The 19,752-nt window shown below is 37.6% G+C and overlaps 1 protein-coding gene across 2 annotated transcripts in view; it reads left to right on the top strand.

Annotated features, from left to right (window-relative positions):
• Window positions 1-19,752, top strand: part of pik3cb (phosphatidylinositol-4,5-bisphosphate 3-kinase, catalytic subunit beta) — a 151,002-nt gene that overhangs the window by 102,616 nt on the left and 28,634 nt on the right. For both annotated transcript variants that reach the window (XM_061925373.2, XM_061925372.2), the window contains 4 exons: window positions 1,703-1,931; window positions 6,718-6,938; window positions 16,431-16,610; window positions 17,844-18,011. In XM_061925373.2, the coding sequence (XP_061781357.1) occupies window positions 1,703-1,931; window positions 6,718-6,938; window positions 16,431-16,610; window positions 17,844-18,011 (798 nt within the window). The remainder of the gene's footprint in view (window positions 1-1,702; window positions 1,932-6,717; window positions 6,939-16,430; window positions 16,611-17,843; window positions 18,012-19,752) is intronic.

Here is a 19,752-nt window from a genome sequence, read left to right as displayed (position 1 = left end):
ATATAATTGAAATATCAATTGTTCACACTAATTAAAATAAGGAATTTATGTCTGCTACAGTGATGAGCAATTATTTATTTTAATCAACAACACAACCTGCCAAGCTTTTGTCCTTAACAAATATTACAATAAGATGACATTAGATTTAAAAATGCTTTAAAATGATTGAGTTACATTTTGTTTGAGTGGTGTGACAAATACGTACAAATAAACAATTTAAGTCACTGTGGGAAAATACCACATTTTGTAAGACTTCCATGGAAAAGTATGTGATCGGCCAATTGGCCCTTTCAGTGTAGATCACAAAAAACAATTACCTCTGGCTGATACTTGACTTATTTTTGGTCCCAGAAGAAATCTGAGGGTGAAAACCAAATTGTTTAGAATACTAGATAGCAGTTTTTGCTTTTGTTTAGTTATTGTGTACTATTGACCTTATGTTGCTCAAACAATACAATAAAATAGTTTACACTTTATGTTGATATTGTTACACTGCCATTCTGTGTTTTTTCTGATTAAAATTGAGATAAAAACTTAAAAAGCAAAACATTTTTTAGTGATCTTGAATATGTTTTAATATAAAGCAATAATATCGGTATTGGTATGACCAGTATGTCCCTGTATCTACATGGTCTTAGATCAATACCCAAATGGATTTAGATTTATTAAAAATATGATAAATTAGCTTTCTGCTCATGTTAAACCTTTTCATTCATTGAACATAAGGGATGCATAAACAGTGTCTTTTTGCATGCAAATGTGACAGATCCCAGAAGTAATCTGTAAAACAGCACACAGCTCCAGTACATTATCACATGACAATGTGAGATGCCTGCAAGACTCCCATGGCCTTTTTTCAAAATGGAAAAGGGTCGAATGTCAGTTGGTCAGCAGGGATATTAGTTTAACCAGAAGCTACAAGATTATTTTTAACTTTGATGGCCATTTTAGAGGCAGACTGTTTTAGGTTAGTTTCAGAGAATCCTAGCAGTAACTGCAAATGTATTGCCAATAGTTTAATATGCAAATGTATTCAAATACACCTCTTAAGCTATAAATTTAGTAAATTGTGTGTTGTCATAATCCGTAAATCCCAATTGATTAGCAAATTATTCAGCATTCTCAAGGATTTTTGGTGACGGAAGGCTCACCTCACTCCATCACTGTACAAAGTTAAGGAATGGTTGGATAAAATAATGTGGTAGAACATAACTTGTACTCTGCTTGTAGTGGATTGATTGCAACTTCACTTTTCAGGTTGTCTCAAAAGACCCTTCTCATTCGATCATGAACTGATTAAGCCTCCTCAGATGAGAGGCAAAATGTGGTCGACTGAAGGTTTGCTGTAAAATCTGTGACAAACACTATTATATTTACTTCCATCTTTAAGATTTGAAGAAGGGCACAATATGTTGGACACTTCAGTCTGGATTGGTTAATCAATATCATGCACCTGACAAATCGCAACAGAGTAGATATTGTCGGAGGAGGAGGAGGTGGCGCATGGAGGGGAAGAATGCAGATTTACTTTGTACACAACCTTGAGATTTTATTAAAGACATGTACTGTACTCCAGTGTTTCACTGGGATCTAACATAATAATAACATTCATTGAAATAAGCCTGTTTAAGGTGTCCCATGACATCAAAGTTATGGCTGTGGTTGGCTAACATTTTTAAATAATTATTTGTCTCTTCTGCAGCTCTTATGGAAGCAGGCTCAGAAGTTCCCATTGTTTCCAGCCTTGGGCGAAATGGAGAGTCATATGTTCGAGTGCGTCAACCAGACAGCCGTACACGAAGAATTAGAAGATGAAACTCGGCGACTCTGTGATGTCCGCCCTTTCTTACCGGTTCTGAAGTTGGTGACACGCAACTGCGGCCGAGCCGAACGCCTGCTGGATTCAAAAATCGGAGTGCTTATTGGCAAGGGTAAGGCATCTGTGCCTCCAAGGCGTGCATAGAAGTAGAAAACAATGTACTGTAAGCTCTCACACAGATGAACCCTTCTCTGATTGACGTTCACAACAATAAAGGCTCTTTGGAGTTCATTACTAGTAAATAATTCCCAGATCACCACATATCCTTTATCCTTCAGCACAGCCTACCCTGCAACACCATTCCAATATTCAGTACATTTATCTTTCAGCTAACAAGAGTCCCATCTGTGGCTTGCTTCTATCAGCCACCCATTTGTTTGATAGAGAAGCATAACGATTGGCCAGACGCGTCTTGCATCTCATGCCACTTTCTATTTTCTGCTGATCGTAAGATGTATACAAGCTGAAATAGAGTAATACTCCTAATTTAGTCATCAAAACTGAAAGTCATATGGATGAATAAATGAATAATGCAGGCTTAAAATCACTTTTAAATGTCAGATGTTCTAATTGGCAGGGGAGTATTTTGCCAAACCTTTTTTTTTTTTTTTTTACCAAAATGAAGTAATAAATGCTCAACACGAGCACAGAGATACAATTTGAGATGTAGTCAACCAAACGGCACCTCTGGCATTTCATTCCAGCAATAATATTTGGAAGCTTCTGTTTCATCACATGAGAGTGTGTGTCTGTAATTCTTACACATGATCACTGGTTCATCTCTTCATCTGACTTGTACAGTAATTAACCACATGTGTTTGGGGAAAATAGGACTAAACTTTGTTAAATGCTTGTTTTACTTGCATGGTCATGCATTTTTTAGCCTTTTCTCAAACAAAAGAATGTCATGAAAATTTGAAATTCACTCAAGTGATTATTATGATTACTATGATGATTATAATTTAGATGTATAACACTTCCTTGTGGTCTCGATCAGTGGTTCTCAAACTTTTTTTTTACTAAGTGCCACCTCAGAAAACAATTGGCTCCCCAAGTACCACCATAATGACCAACAATAAAATACAGTAGTGTAGAAGTCCTACGTATTCATTATAAACAAGGCAGAGGCTACTGTAACATTACACACACTGCACTAACATCATCAACAATGATGCTCCATATACAGTACATATTTACAGACTTATTTGGCGTTTATCATCAACAATGCTACTCCATATACAGTACATTTTTACAAACTTCTTTGGCGTACCACTAGATGTAACCCGCGTAGCACAGTTTGAGAATTACTGTTCTAGATAATATGTATTGGATATGCTTTGGTGTAAATTTTGCGTAAAATTTGCTCTACAGTCACTTTTACAACCCGTTTTTTGAGTTTGTCTGTAAATGTTAAATTCTGGAGGCGTCCCGAGATTGCAAATTAAACCACACTACACCCTCTCTAAAATAATCATATTTAAAGTATCATAAATATAAATCTTGAAGTCGTCACCAATACTTTTTTTTCCAGACATGGTCAAAAATGAACTTCATGAACATCATTTTATAGGTTCGACCGGTCACAACATTAGCTTCAATTGCACACTCTGATTTAGAGAGTGAATAAAAAGGCTGCTTTTAGCAGCACGTACGTCACTACATGTTGCACATTGGTGTTATAATGCACATGCCTAGATTAAATGAAAACAATGACCTTTTTTCCTCATGCTTTCCACATGGCCTGAGAGCTTGACTTAATGTTTAAATAAGTGCTTCCACCTCGCCAGACTGCAAAAACCTGTGAACAGAGGCATCCAAAACTGTGTGCAAACCCCCGCTGAAATGCATTAACCTTACGATTTGATACTTTGGCATTGTGTTAACATGAGTATCCAACATTGTAATAACGTTTTGTAAGTCAGAAAAGAAGTGCATTAATGTTTAAAGAACAGTAAGGAAAAAATAATTTGATGCCATGTTGATTTTGTAAGTCAGAAAAGAAGTGCATTAATGTTTAAAGAACAGTAAGGAAAAAATAATTTGATGTCATGTTGATTTTGTAAATTTACCTCCTTACAAGGACATGAATAATCCATATTTTTTTAATTGGTATTTAACAAATCGATAAAGAATAGCAACAATATAAAACTCAGACAAATAAAATAAGTGTTATTAAAAGGGCTGTCAAAGTTAATTGGTTAACACATGCGATTAATTACAAAATGATGGCATTAATAAAATCTGTGATTTTACATAATTCTAAGGTAAAGGAGCATGTGCGCTCCATGCTCCTTTACCTTAGCCGCAGATAGTTACCTGAAAGGCGGTGCAAGTTGCTATACAGTCAGTGATCAATGCATACGTCGGTGCAAAGATGAGTGAGGAGACTTTGACTTGTGTGCCAGATGGCAATTTTCCTTTCAAAATACATTCCGATTGGACCGGACTGGATAATAAAGCTTCTGCCAACTTTTGAGCAAACACGTGAGTGTACGGCATTATAAAAATACTTGTGTATGACATTCTGACAATAAAATCACATTTGTTTTCAAATATTGGGGGCTATTTTAAAAATTAATTTCAATTATGCAAGCAAGGGAAATACTGTGGTTAATGGTAATGAATCAAAGTTCAAAAGTGTGATTAATCTGATTCAAACAATATATTGTTTAACAGCAGTACAGTAGTTATAATTACATGTGTAAGTATTTAATCATCAAGCTGTGGTTGGTCAAAATTCATGTTTGATGGGAGGAAGACATACTAAAGTAACTTAATGGAAAACAAAGTAATTTATTACTTCTTGTGATAGGTTTGTGTTGCTACTTTTTTCTGTCTGTTGCTGTTAAAATAAATCCACCCTCAAAATGATAGACTGTTGGCGTCTTTATAAAGGGGTAGACGTACAAAATAAGCAGGGGGTTAAATACTTAAATACTTTGTGCATATCTTGTTTGAATTGCTCATATCAGGAGGAAAAAACTATGATGACATGCAAATTAATTGCATGCAAACTAAAACAAAAAATAATCTTCCTAGTCTCACTGTAGGAAACTCTTCATTTGCATGACCCGTTGGATAAACAATCCATTCATCATCTGACTGCCACATGTAACTAGAAACTGTGTGAAATGACTGAAATAATTATACGTCGAGGATGAATTATTGCTTGCTTTTGAGCTGTCAAGAACATTTGGTTCTGTAAAGGCTCGGCACAACCATGTTACAGCAATAGCTCCTTCACTGATTCACGAGGAAGGACCTAGAATTATGGCTTGGGCTTTACAACTTGCCCTTTTTAAGAAAATATATACATATATATTTTTGTACAAACCCCGTTTCCATATGAGTTGGGAAATTGTGTTAGATGTAAATATAAACGGAATACAATGATTTGCAAATCATTTTCAACCCATATTCAGTTGAATATGCTACAAAGACAACATATTTGATGTTCAAACTGATAAACTTTTTTTTTTTGCAAATCATTAACTTTAGAATTTGATGCCAGCAACACGTGACAAAGAAGTTGGGAAATGTGGCAATACATACTGATAAAGTTGAGGAATGCTCATCAAACACTTATTTGGAACATCCCACAGGTGAGCAGGCAAATTGGGAACAGGTGGGTGCCATGATTGGGTATAAAAGTAGATTCCATGTAATGCTCAGTCATTCACAAACAAGGATGGGGCGAGGGTCACCACTTTGTCAACAAATGCGTGAGCAAATTGTTGAATAGTTTAAGAAAAACCTTTCTCAACCAGCTATTGCAAGGAATTTAGGGATTTCACCATCTACGGTCCGTAATATCATCAAAGCGTTCAGAGAATCTGGAGAAATCACTGCACGTATGCAGCTAAGCCCGTGACCTTCGATCCATCAGGCTGTACTGCATCAACAAGCGACATCAGTGTGTAAAGGATATCACCACATGGGCTTCGGAACACTTCAGAAACCCACTGTCAGTAACTACAGTTGGTCGCTACATCTGGTAGTGCAAGTTAAAACTCTTCTATGCAAGGCGAAAACCGTTTATCAACAACACCCTGGGCCTGAGCTCATCTAAGATGGACTGATACAAAGTGGAAAAGTGTTCTGTGGTCTGACGAGTCCACATTTCAAATTGTTTTTGGAAACTGTGGACGTCGTGTCCTACGGACCAAAGAGGAAAAGAACCATCCGGATTGTTATCGGCGCAAAGTTGAAAAGCCAGCATCTGTGATGGTATGGGGGTGTATTAGTGCCCAGGATATGGGTAACTTCCACATCTGTGAAGGCGCCATTAATGCTGAAAGGTACATACAGGTTTTGGAGCAACATATGTTGCCATCCAAGCAACGTTACCATGGACGCCCCTGCTTATTTCAGCAAGACAATGCCAAGCCACGTGTTACATCAACATAGTAAAAGAGTGTGGGTACTAGACTGGCCTGCCTGTAGTCCAGACCTGTCTCCCATTGAAAATGTGTGACGCATTATGAAGCCTAAAATACCACAACGGAGAACCCCAGACTGTTGAATAACTTAAGCTGTACATCAAGCAAGAATGGGAAAGAATTCCACCTGAAAAGCTTAAAAAATGTGTCTCCTCAGTTCCCAAACGTTTACTGAGTGTTTTTAAAAGGAAAGGCCATGTAACACAGTGGTGAACATGCCCTTTCCCAACTACTTTGGCACGTGTTGCAGCCATGAAATTCTAAGTTAATTATTATTTGCAAAAAAAAATTAAGTTTATGAGTTTGAACATCAAATATCTTGTCTTTGTAGTGCATTCAATTGAATATGGGTTGAAAAGGATTTGCAAATCATTGCATTCCGTTTATATTTACATCTAACACAATTTCCCAACTCATATGGAAACGGGGTTTGTAAAACTGCAACTGTTATTTTTCCAGGTCTCCATGAACTCGATGCCATAAATGACCAGGAAGTAAAGGACTTTCGCAGTAAAATGTCTCGCATCAGTGAAGACAGGATGCATCGGCACCAGATGATGACGTGGACCGAGTGGTTGCAAGCCTGCTTCTCCCCTCAGCTTGAGCCAAGTGTCATCAACGATGGGCTCGGCGACCGGTCAAACGACTTGAAAGTCATCATTCACTTTGACCAATCACAGGTAAACCTTTATGGCCCTCTGCTGCTTTAACATTTGATAATTTGCTAAAGGAGTCTTATTATGCAAAACCAACCCCATCCCCATCGGTCCCAAATATTTGAATTCAAACCTTTGGAGCCGTTGCAGGGATCTAGTTCGCCATTCTACTAACAGTTTTCCACAGTGCGACCTGATGATCAAAAATGCTCTTAGTGGTTGGATTAACCAGGCACAGGTCACTCCACACACTTCCAGCCTCATATATGAAGAAGTAAGAAGTGCCTGCTCAACTTTCGTGTTTCGTGACAATGTACCTTGGAATTCCTGGGGCTCAGCAAAACTTGTTGCCCTGACATGAACCACAGAGCCAGGCTAATAAAATATCGCCGCCTCGCTCTGAGGACGATATACCAAAGGATTTACCCAAAATTATATTTAATCGAGGAGACCGTTTCTACAGTTAATGGCAATGGTGGATACAATGGTATGGTAAGTCCAGTAACCATAAATTGATCAATGTAGTAATACATTAACACGTAGCATTGTATATAGCATAGGTCAGTGTTTCTTAACCATAGGGCCTTGGGCCCATTGTTAAGTCGCAAGCGCCCCCCCAATATGCCGCCAGAAAAATGTGTTTCTCAGCTGTCGTCCATATAGAGCGCTTTGTATTTTTTTACATTTCCCACAATGCATTGCCGTTGGCCATATTAGCAGGCTTCAATTGTAAACACGCTCATTGTTGTTGATCATTTATCCAGTGATATTAATAATGCCGATGACGTGTGCGATTGTCAACTGCCACAATCGCCACAATTGCAGTGGTAGCAGTATTACTAGCTTTTATGGGATTCTTTAGCGTATTTGTGGACAGACGGAAGTGGCTGAAAAGGAGAATGAACAGCGAAGGCGCGCGTGGTTAATTGCAATCAACTGATCAGATGTGACGTGACTTTGTGTTTGTTCGGATCATTTCCTTTCAGTTAACTAAGAAACATATGTAAGTAGAAATAAATATAAAATAATTGACAGCCCCCCCTTGAAGTAACTTGATTTGCTTGGTCGAAGAACTTTGATAGTAGGTATATTAATAATGGATACTGTACTCACTTCTCTCATCCAGACTGTAGCCTTCACATAAAACAAAACTGAAGCGACATGAGAACAACATTCTCCCAATCCTGCCTTACAGTCACAGTGTGCTGAGATCACCTTTAGATTGGTTATCCGGGATTATGCAGGGTATCAAACTTGGGTCGGATCATTTCTAAAAGTGCATGACTCGCCTTGAAAACACGATGTCCACTGAGTTTTTACAGATAAACACAAACGCCACGAACCCATCCACAAACAAAGCAGACTCTTATAATTTTGAAAGTCTTTTAATGTGTAAAATGGGCTGGATAGAAAAATTAAGTAGTTAACAAAGTATGAAACATCAGGGAAAATGTTGTGGTCTCTGCTCCACTCAGACTTGTCCATCTGGTACGGATCCTTACATCCAACTGCAGCTGTTTTGTCCTTATAACGACGAAGGGACTTGTTATCTGGTGACTCACAGTATTTCTCCATCTTATCACCGCAGGTGCAATGTTATTTATAAATAGTTCGGAATTATTACGTACAGCACTTTCAATATGGCTGCCGGCAATGCATTGTAGAATTATTCAGCGGAAAATACAATACCTTCTATGAGCCGCAGCGGTTCTCAGTTGTAATACACTTTTCCACAACGTGATGCAGTAATGACAATGTCAAATAAACAAACAGAAGTCTGGATCTAAAGTCGTAGAGAAGTTTTTAAGCGCAAAAATTATGATTAAATTGGTAACATAAATATCCAAAACCACCCTATGGGCCGCAGCGGTACTCAGTTGTATTACACTTTTCCACAATGTGTTGCAGTAATGACAATCTCAAATAAACAGAAGTCTGGAGCTAAAGTCATAGAGAAGTTTTTGAGCGCAAAAATTATGATTATTTTGGTAAAGCTGTATTTTAATTTGCACTTAAATTTTATTGATAATTTATTTAATATTAGTATTCAATATTAATGTAGTTAAAAGTTATTTTAGCAGTGCGTAATTGTATGTAAATATAATTTTCATTAGTCTCTTCTTTTGCAGTAATTTGATTAGTGTTTATTTTTGTATTCAGTCTGACCTAAGCCTTGATTATAATTTTTGTGATAACACATGATTTCATATCATTTGATTTGACAAGGTTTATCCTGTTAAACTGTAAGGCGGTTAGATATATTTTTTTAATATGATTACAATCAAGAATAAGATTACAAATACAGTGTTAATATTTCTGTGGGTCTCAGTCCCCTTCGTAGTGGACAAGTTGGTCTCTGAGGTCAAAAAGATTAAGAACCCCTGGTATAGATAACCGGCATAGTTTACTAAGCTACTTATACAGTATGCTATATTCTTGAATACATGTACTGTACATGGTTGTTTCAAATAGGCAGACACACATTATAATAACACGTCACCTACATACTGCTTCATGGCAGGGATATTCAACTAACTTTTTTTTGGGGCTCAGGACTGGTCGGCCGGGCTTCTCCCTTCACTAGTTGTCCTATTTTTTGTATTCTGGCAAACCAGCGTCTTTTACAGCAGACTTTGAATTTTGGTAGAGTTACAGAGCGCTCTGCCGTTTTATGGACAAACAAATCTAAAGATCTTATGCTGCAAAAATGTGAGTTTCTCAAAAGTTTTTTTAACTCAAATCTTGGGCCCGCAGCCAAATAGCCCAAATGATGAAAAAGAGAGGACCCAAAATGGAACCTCGAAGAACACTACTCGTATAACTAAGGTTTAACAAATGACTACTGACGGCATCTGAAGTAAACATTAAAAAAATGTATTATTATAATTATTCCAAGCGCTAACGCAGACTGCCTATTTTAGTGGCGCATTGATAGCAGTGAGCTAAGGCTAGCTTACGCTACTATTGTTGACACACTAAGCCGACAGCTACTTCTGGCTGACAGCTACTTCTGCTCCGTCTCAAACTTGATAAAAGTTAATTCTAGATCATATATAATTCATGCATCTCTCACCTGGTAGTAGAAAAATGTTGCCATGGGCCGAGAGACTAGGGTTGCAAAATTCTGGACATATTCAAAGTTGTAAACTTTCCATGGGAATTAACAGGAATATATGGGAATTAACGGCAATTAATGGTAAATTAATAGGAATAAACATTGAATGCAACATGCTAGATCATGCAGGATGATTATTAGCTAAAACAACCTGATTTAATGCAAATTCAGTAGAATTTCAACCCTGCATTGTGCATTCCTCCATCACATGTGCAGTGCATTCTTCCATCACATGCACAGATAATTCCCAGCATGCTACACACTACAGCAGGGCTATTGAGGCCACACTAGTATTTGAGTCCAAGGACCTCATCCAGTCAGGTAAGTGTTGATGATATTACTGGGGTATATATATTTGATCTATGGTATTTAAGTTTAAAATAGGTGTAATTGCTTGTTACTGTATGACTGTAGACTACTCCAGCAGACTTCCACTCAAGCTGGCTAGCTGTTCCTGTACTTGTTAAATGATTTTGGGGCCAATATCTCTAACTAGCTAGGTTTATGTATCACCACAGTCTCATAATGAGCCGAAAATATTTCTCCGTTAGCCGTGATGCTAATTTTCTCTGTTAAATCCTATTCATTTATGCCAACAACGTTACCGATCCGAATTTACCTTTTTTGTGATCTGTAAAGTTTAACTAGCAAATACTAAATCAAAACGTGTAGTTTCCTCTGCCTTCTGTTCTGCTAGCCATTCTGTTGTCATACAAGAATGTAGGTTATAGTTTGATTTAGCATGCTGATTGAGTGTTCATTTATTCATCTAGCCTATTTCTATTCATTTGTCAATCAGTAAAATATTTTTAAAGACTACTCCAATTATTTAGCTAACTATTTATATCTGTGTGTGGCATTGCATTAGTGTTTGACAGTAATAAATAAATACAAACAGAATAATGCCACGTACACCATCTGATGTGTGGAGACATTTCAACCCAACCAATGTAGGCGGAAAGGCTGTGTACATTTGCAAATACTGTGCAAAGTGCTGTGTCAAAAATGCTACAAAGATGCAGCAGCATATAGACAAGCGCCCTATAATATATCATTATTGTAATTATCCCTTAATTCTCATATATTCCCATTAATTCCCATGGACGGTGTCCAACTTTGAATAATCAAAAAATTGTCAATATTTCCATACTTCCCGAGCTGAACTTCCCGTGGTAAGTTTCCGGAAAGTTTCCGGAAATTTACCGGAAACTTTCCACCCCTTTGCAACCCTACGAAAGACTGGTCGACTTTGACATCCCCCGAGATGGCAAAAAAGACGTAATTGCGACAATTTTTTTCTAACCCTTCGTGAGGATTGCGATTGAATCTTCATCTAAATGGAATTATGTGAGCTTCCCAATAGTAGGTATCCCAGTGAGGGTGGAAATTGTACAGTAAGTGTTTGTTTCACTAAGTGTTTGTTTTATAAAGGTTAGTTTGTATGTTTAGCACCTAGCAATACTTCTGATGTTATAGTGTTACAATAAAGCTACATCCGTTTTACACTTGGCTTATAAAACTTACTGCTCATTCTGTTTGTGTTCGGGCTCAAAAATATAAGGTTCTGGATCATGATTTTTCCCAAAGTAATCATTGTTGGCTTTCACAAAGTCTGCTTGATTAGTGTTGTTGTTGATGGCGAATGGGTCTGTGGTTCCTAACGCTGTGTCACGGATCACGTGACTGGCTTCATCATTAACTCAGGAATCTCCATGATATTGATACTATTTTGTAGGGGTGTGGGAAAAAATCGATTCGAATTCGAATCGCAAGTCTCACGTTGTGCGATTCAGAATCGATTCTCATTTTTAAAAAATCGATTTTTAAAAAAAAATTAATTAATTAATTTTTTTATTTTTATTTTTTTTAATTAATCAATCCAACAAAGCAATACACAGCAATACCATAACAATGCAATCCAATTCCAAAACCAAACCCGACCCAGCAACACTCAGAACTGCAATAAACAGAGCAATTGAGAGGAGACACAAACACGACACAGAACAAACCAAAAGTAGAGAAACAAAAATTAATACTATCAACAACAGTATCAATATTAGTTACAATTTCAACATAGCAGTGATTAAAAATCCCTCATTGACCTTATCATTAGACATTTATAAAATTAAAAAAAATAACAATAACAATAGTGTCACAGTGGCTTACACTTGCATCGCATCTCATAAGCTTGACAACACACTGTGTCCAATATTTTCACAAAGATAAAATAAGTCATAATTTTGGTCCATTTAATAGTTAAAAAACACATTTACATTATTGCAATCAGTTGATAAAACATTGTCCTTTACAATTATAAAAGCTTTTTACAAAAATCTACTACTCTGCTTGCATGTCAGCAGACTGGGGTAGATCCTGCTGAAATCCTATGTATTGAATGAATAGAGAATTGTTTTGAATTGGGAAAATATAGTTTTTGAATCGAGAATCGTGTTGAATTGAAAAAAAAAAATCGATTTTGAATTGAATCGGGACCCCAAGAATCGATATTGAATCGAATCGTGGGACACCCAAAGATTCACAGCCCTACTATTTTGATAATATCTATTTATTGGCAAACTTTGTAAGTATTTTGGTGTCATAAATCAGATATCATAATAGCTTCAATAAAAAGACAATATAGTTTTTCCACCCTACTGGTGCTTTAAAATAAACCTTAGAGATACCTTTTTCCTTGCTTTTCCTCTATCCTCTAGTTGCAAGGCAGACTGGCCCGTACATCTACTGTTAATTGCTAAAATCTTCCGCCGTTGCCATTTCTAATAAAAAAAAAAAGGTATTGTAAGGTTCTAACTTATGTTTGTCGGTAGACTCGAGATGAAAATGTACAGCTAAAAATTACAATATGGCTGACATGGCAGAGACGTAACAGTGGGGGAGGGGAGGCAAGGAGGAAGGTTTTGGCACGTAAATAAGGCCGCCCACTGAATGGCTCATTTTCAAGTTGCAGTCAGAAAATGGCTTGAAGATGGTCTTTAAAACTAAATGTACATAACATTTGGACCAAAAGCTCCACCATTACATGTTATGCAGACTACAATGAAGAAGATGCAGGTTAAAAATCATAACACACTGAACAAAAATATAAACGCAACACTTTGGTTTTTGCTCCCATTTCTCATGAGTTGAACTCAAAGATCTAACATTTTTACTATATACACAAAAGACCTATTCTTCTCAAATATTGTTCACAAATCTGTCTAAATCTGTTAGTGAGCATTTCTTCTTTGCAAGGAATAATCCATCCCACCTCACAGGTGTGGCATATCAAGATGCTTATTAAACAGCATGATTATTGCACAGGTGTGGCTTAAAGGGCTGGCCACAATAAAAGGCCACCCTGAAATGTGCAATTTTATCACACAGCACAATGCCACAGATTTCGCAAGTTTTGAGGGAGCGTGCAGTCGGCTTGCTAACTGCAGGAATGTCCACCAGAGCTTTTGCCCGGAAATTTAATTTTCATTTCGCTACCATAAGCCATCTCCAAAGGCGTTTCAGAGAATTTGGCAGTACATCCAACTGGCCTCACAGCTGCAGACCACGTGTAACCACACCAGCCCAGGACCTCCACATCCAACAGATGCACCTCCATGATCATCTGGGACCAGCCTCCCGGACAGCTGCTGCAACAATTGGTTTTCATAACCAAAGAATTTCTGCACAAACTGTGAGAAACCGTCTCAAGGAAGCTCATCTGTATGCTCGTCGTCCTCAACGGGGTCTCGACCTGACTCCAGTTCATCATCGTAACGGACTTGTGTAGGCAAATGCTCATGGCATCTGGCACGTTGGAGAGGTGTTTTCTTCACCGATGAATCACGGTTTTCACTGTTTAGGGCAGATGGCAGACAGCATGTGTGGCATCGTGTAAGAGAGCGGTTTGCTCAGGTCAACATTGTGTATCAAGTGGCCCATGTTGGGGGCGGGGTTATGGTATGGGCAGGAGTATGTTATGGACAATGAACGCAGGTGCATTTTATTGATGGCATTTTTAAAGCACAGAAATAGCGTGACGAGATCCTGAGGACCATTGTTGTGCCATTCACCCGAGACCATCACTTTATGTTGCATCATGACAATGTACGGCCCCATGTTGCAGGGATCTGTATACAATTCCTGGAAGCTGAACATGCCAGTTCTTGCATGGCCATCATATTTACCGGACATGTCACCCATTGAGCATGTTTGGGATGCTGTGGATCGGCGTATACGACAGCGTGTTCCAGTTCCTACCAATATCGAGCAACGTCCCACAGCCATTGAAGAGGAGTGTACCAACATTCTACAGGCCCCAATCAACGACCTGATCAACTCTATGCGAAGGAGATGTGTTGCACTTTAATTAGCATCTTGATTGCCACATCTCTGAGGTGGGATGGATTATCTTGGCAATGAAGAAATGCTCACTAACACAGATTTTGAGATTTGTGAACAATATTTGAAAGGAAAAGGTATTCCGTATATTTTGTAAAAGTTTTAGATATTTCAGTTCAACTCATGACAAATGTGAGCTAAAACAAAAGTTAATGATCCCTTTAAAGAAAACTACTCAAAGCTTTTTTCAATAGTCCGGCGATCAAGAAAGTACGCCATTCACCAAACACTGACTTCGGGGACTGAAATCCATTTGTCCTCACATTGATATTTTGCCCATGTCTTACTCTCATCTTGTATTTACACATTTTCGCTTTTTCATAACTTTGCTGACAATGCCAAATACTTTAATCAACATGTGTGTAAAAAAAAAACAGGACATCTGTGCCACTTTAGTGGACACTGACAGGAAGTCTTATTTGGAGGCCAGACACAATAAGCTATATTATGGGCAGGAAGTGTGTTGTGTTGTATTGTTTTGAAGTGAACATAGCCATTGTTCACAGCAGAGTTCACAACCTTTTGAGTGATATCATTGTCCTTATCTGGAGGTTAGACATATCTACTGTACTTAATCTGGCATTGCGTAAGCATTTATCTAATTTCTGCTTGCATATTGGTGTGGCATGTGCTTGTATGTTCCCCCCATCACAATATTGTTATTTACTCATTGATGCATTATATAATCCAGAAAGTATGATTTAACCTCAGGAATCAGGTCAGTACTGTGCTATAATTAGAATAATTAACAGTTAGCGTCTCTGTGGCTTTTCAGGACGTGTCAACCAGTCTGTTGAAGCACAAGTTCATTCTCCACCAAGCACAAGTCATGGCTTGTACGAGTTGAATATGAACTCGACGACTTATCGTTGCTTTACATGCCTGTCTTTGTGAGCTTAAACTGCCTGTGGCTACAGTTTGGTTTGTTTCATTTCAGCTTTACACAAACTATGCAAACGCATACCATTGCTCACACTAAGAGTCAGAAATAAAACCTAAACATTTATTTAAAGTGCAAAACGTGTATATTTTTAATAGTGCTGTGATTTGAATCCACTTTGTCACATTTAGATCCCTCTGATCCCCCAATTTTCAGTGTTCTAAATGTAATCTGAGATTGTATGCTTAAAAACTGTTTACATTTAGTGCACTTGTAGATGTTTCAAATCAATAGCAATTAATAATGTATCTTATCTTTTTACCTGATTTATCAGTCACTTCACATTGAGTTTAATTTTCTTTGAACGTCTTCTTTGAAAAAGATCCCAAAGGAGTCCCATTGGAGTCCCAATGTTCGAAAACAATATCCAACAGCAAAAAATGTGTATTTGACAGCTAACAATAGTGACCGTCTTTTCCTTTAAACAGTTATTTTTTCATATTCATAAATGCGAAGCGATTGATGCTCACAGCCAAGTAATAGCTTCTATATGCGGATGTGTGATAACACATCCTGCCACAAATGATCATTTATTTGGGTCACTTATGCATGAGAGCTAATAACACTGTGATTTAGAAATTTCGCACCATTTGTTCAGTGTTTTCATCATTTGAACCTCATTGTCTATTTACAGTAGCACACAAGTGCATTGAGATGACAACCCTAATGTTTGACGTTTCACTTGGGATTTTAAGATGATAATTTATCTTACCTTTTTTGTGTTTCATTACAGCCTGAAACAGAGGAGGAGGAGCTCCTCCCCTCTGGCCAGTAGCGAATACTTAATGTCCACGAATACTTAATGTCCAAATAAGTACATCCACCTCGCTGTGATGTCACAGCGTCGCCAGACTGCAAAACCAGAGGCATCCAAAACTGCATGCAAGCTCACGCCTAAATGCATTAACCTTATGGTTTGATGCATTGTTTTACATGGGTATCCAATATTAAAACAACATTTATAAGTCAGAAAAGATTTAAGATTATCCTAGGTCCCCTTTAAATTTCTCACACCAAAACATACATATAGGTATTTATTTACAATCATGGATTTCTTCTCCCACAGGATTCTGCCAGTCTGAAGGTGCCTGCATCCTGCACCCCTGCAGAGCTCATGGAGGTGGCTGTGAGGAAGTGGCTTACCACCCATGGGCCTGAAGAGGAGGCATGGCGAGGACAATATGTCCTAAGAGCCAGCCATTGCATGGAGTTCCTCTGTGGAGACCACGCTCTGTGGCAATATAAGGTCAGTGAGTGCATATCGTGGGCAAGGTCATTATATATTGTAAGAACAAAAGTAATAGTAGTAACCTTTTTTGTGTAACAGACCGCTTTAAGAACCCAAAATAATAACAAATACAAATTTGCATCCAGACAAAGACAGATAAGTTAGCCCAAACAGCCCCCTGATTAGATTATTAATCCATTCATGTATTCCCAAAATATTTTTGGCATCTTTTACATACAGTGGAATCTTCAACAGGGTTCATAAATAAAGTTTGTATATTGATGCAAATTTCTACATAAAGAATGTACACATGAATATTGAGTTGCAACCTCAACAAAAGTCCATATTTTAGCAAGGGTGTGATGATCAACTTTTTATTTAATAACAAAATCAAAACAACAAAAGGTAGCTGAACTCTCTTCTCTTAAAAACAACAACTAGACGACTTGTCTACACACAGACACACTGTCACTAGCCCTGTGGTGCACTCAAAGTTTGAAAGACAAAACTTCCTAACTTTAAATGCCAGGTCGCTACACTATTTCAGATTAAAAAATAAAATCCACTTTACCTTGGCGGTTAATCGTCTTTGCACGCAGCAGAAAGGAGGGGAATGCAGTGTCGACAACGCTGTGGATACTTTCCTGATAGTTTCAAACCACACATTGCTTGTATCCTTTGCTTTCTAGGGACTCACTTTAGCTATCAGTGCTTTTTGAGGACTCACATTAGCTAGCTAAACTAGAAAGATGCTGTTAAAAAAGCACTTAAAAGGCACACAAAGTAGCACAGTAGCTAACAGCAGTACTATGCTCTGCTGACTGAATGAGCTGGAGATCGATCAGCCCGCCCGCAATGGCTGTGATGCAAGGCATTGTGGGCGTGAATGAAACATTCGTACATGGATACAAAGTTCATACACCAAGGCATATTTTTGCTCAGTCTGTGGTTCGTAAATTTAAATGTTTGTTTGATGAACGGTTTGTAAATCGATGTTCCACTGTACATTTATTGTAGTTTTTAATGACTATTTGTTTATGACTTGCCATCTCGATGTCATTCCGCGTTCATTGCATTGTTGTCCAACCTATAGTGCTATGTCGTTTTTGATTTTCACCGTGCAGCATGAAAACTGCTCTTAGATCTTATCCAGAAGGGCTCATGAAAATAATATGAACTGTAGTATGATTGTGCTTATTATTGTTCCATTTGTAATCTGTGCAAATTGCACATATCCTGTCTTGTGGGTAGTATATACGCTCATGCATGCAGTCAAAGGAGTCTCCACATCTCACCCTGGTCCACTCCAGCACAGTCAAGACCATGTTTGAAAAGGAAATTTCCACCATTGGAGCAGTGGTCAGTCGCAAGACCTCCAACCCACCTTTACCTCTACCTCCCAAAAGACGGGTTCCTACGGTAAGTCAAAAAATGATGCAAGTGATGTAAATGATGACTTAATAAGGTAACCAAAAATTACTTGATGCAGTGAAAATCTAAAATTCTGTAAGCCACAACTAAAACAATGAAAATATGATCTAGGCTTAATAGGGCATAAAAGATATACAGTAAACATGATTTGAGCAATTAACTACTAAAGTTCGGTACATTCAAGGAATTAATTTCAGTTTCATTTTGTAGTATATATGTGGGTGCGTTTACACGTATATATTTTTAAAGCTTAATGTGACGTGTAGATATAGACAATATTCCTATGCACACAAAATACCTCTAGGTCTCACAATTGTTATTTTCTTATTCGTGTACGTTATGTATTCAGTTTGACAAAGCACACATACTTAGACTCCTGTCTGTTATGATACTGTTAGGAATTACTTGCTTGCATTTGCTCTATTGCCACCAAGCATTCCAACTTAGCTGATGTAATTAGGAATGAATTAGGACACTCCATGAAAGAAAAAAATATTTTTTATTTGAATAATTTGGGAAGAATGTGGTAATATAAGTAAATACAAGAGACCACCTGTTAGAAAACCTTAGCTGAAGATGCGGTGGAGATGGAACTTTCAAATAACTAAACAGGAATTCAAATGGTTAACATTGTGTGTGCATGCTTTAAAACAAAAACACTAACCAAACATAGTTTTGAATGTACTTATGCTAACACATCATGGCTAAATTTTCAAATAGGTATTGACTTGTCAAAATAGGTGCAATTATTAGTGTAAATAGCAACTGGGCTATAAAGACATTAAACTGAGACTATGTTGGTGTTTCATATTGGCACCATCTGCTGGATTAAAAAGTAACGACATTTGACCTGCAAAATATTGACATTAAACTGAAACCATGTTGGTGTTTCATATTGGCACCATCTGCTTGATTAAAAAGTAACGACATTTGACCGGGAAATAAAATTAATCATAAGCAATTTTTTATTATTTTTTATTCCAAACAACTAGGAATAGGGAATGTGCAACTCTGGTCAATTAGCCAAACTGTACTAAATGTGAAAAATGTAATAAGTTACCTCATTTGGCGCTATAAAATCAAAATGATCCCACACCTTTTTCTATGTTCCACTCCTTCGGTTTCTTTCAGTACAAGCTGTCGCTTGTAAGCCGAAAAAAGCGCTTCCTGATAAACGCAGTTTGACGCTTCATAGTCAAATGACACAGCACCTGCATCTGCACCTGCACGTCATCGAGCGACATAGTATCAGTCTTTGTTGTTTCGGAATGCATCAATGCTTTCATTATCAATCAATGCATACATAAGAAACACCTGAATCGTATGTTTTTGTTGAATTTATTACAGTTTGCCTTCATTTAAATCTGTTTTGTTAATGTATTAGAGTTTGTAGTAGTTCAGCAATGTGTGTGTGTGTGTGTGTGTGTGTGTAGTGTCAATATCTCTCACTTGATCCTTATCACCTCCTGACATCACACTCACAACAATAGCATTAATGTTCAACTTCCTGTTCAGCATTTTTCAGGTAGTTGTGGTTTTAACCAAAACCAATTTGTTTTCTATAAAACATACAGTCATTTTTGATCACGAATAGGGCCTGATTTACCAAGATCCAAATACCACGCGCTAAACTTGGGGTGCAATCTATAAAATAGCGTGGCTGTGTTGCGTGTCATCTACTAATATTTCCTGTGCAATGTTATTATGCTCCTAACTGTGGCATATCGCT

Source organism: Nerophis lumbriciformis, linkage group LG30 (genome assembly GCF_033978685.3).
Source record: "Nerophis lumbriciformis linkage group LG30, RoL_Nlum_v2.1, whole genome shotgun sequence".
Taxonomy (NCBI): domain Eukaryota; kingdom Metazoa; phylum Chordata; class Actinopteri; order Syngnathiformes; family Syngnathidae; genus Nerophis; species Nerophis lumbriciformis.
This window is presented reverse-complemented; position numbering and strand designations above follow the sequence as displayed.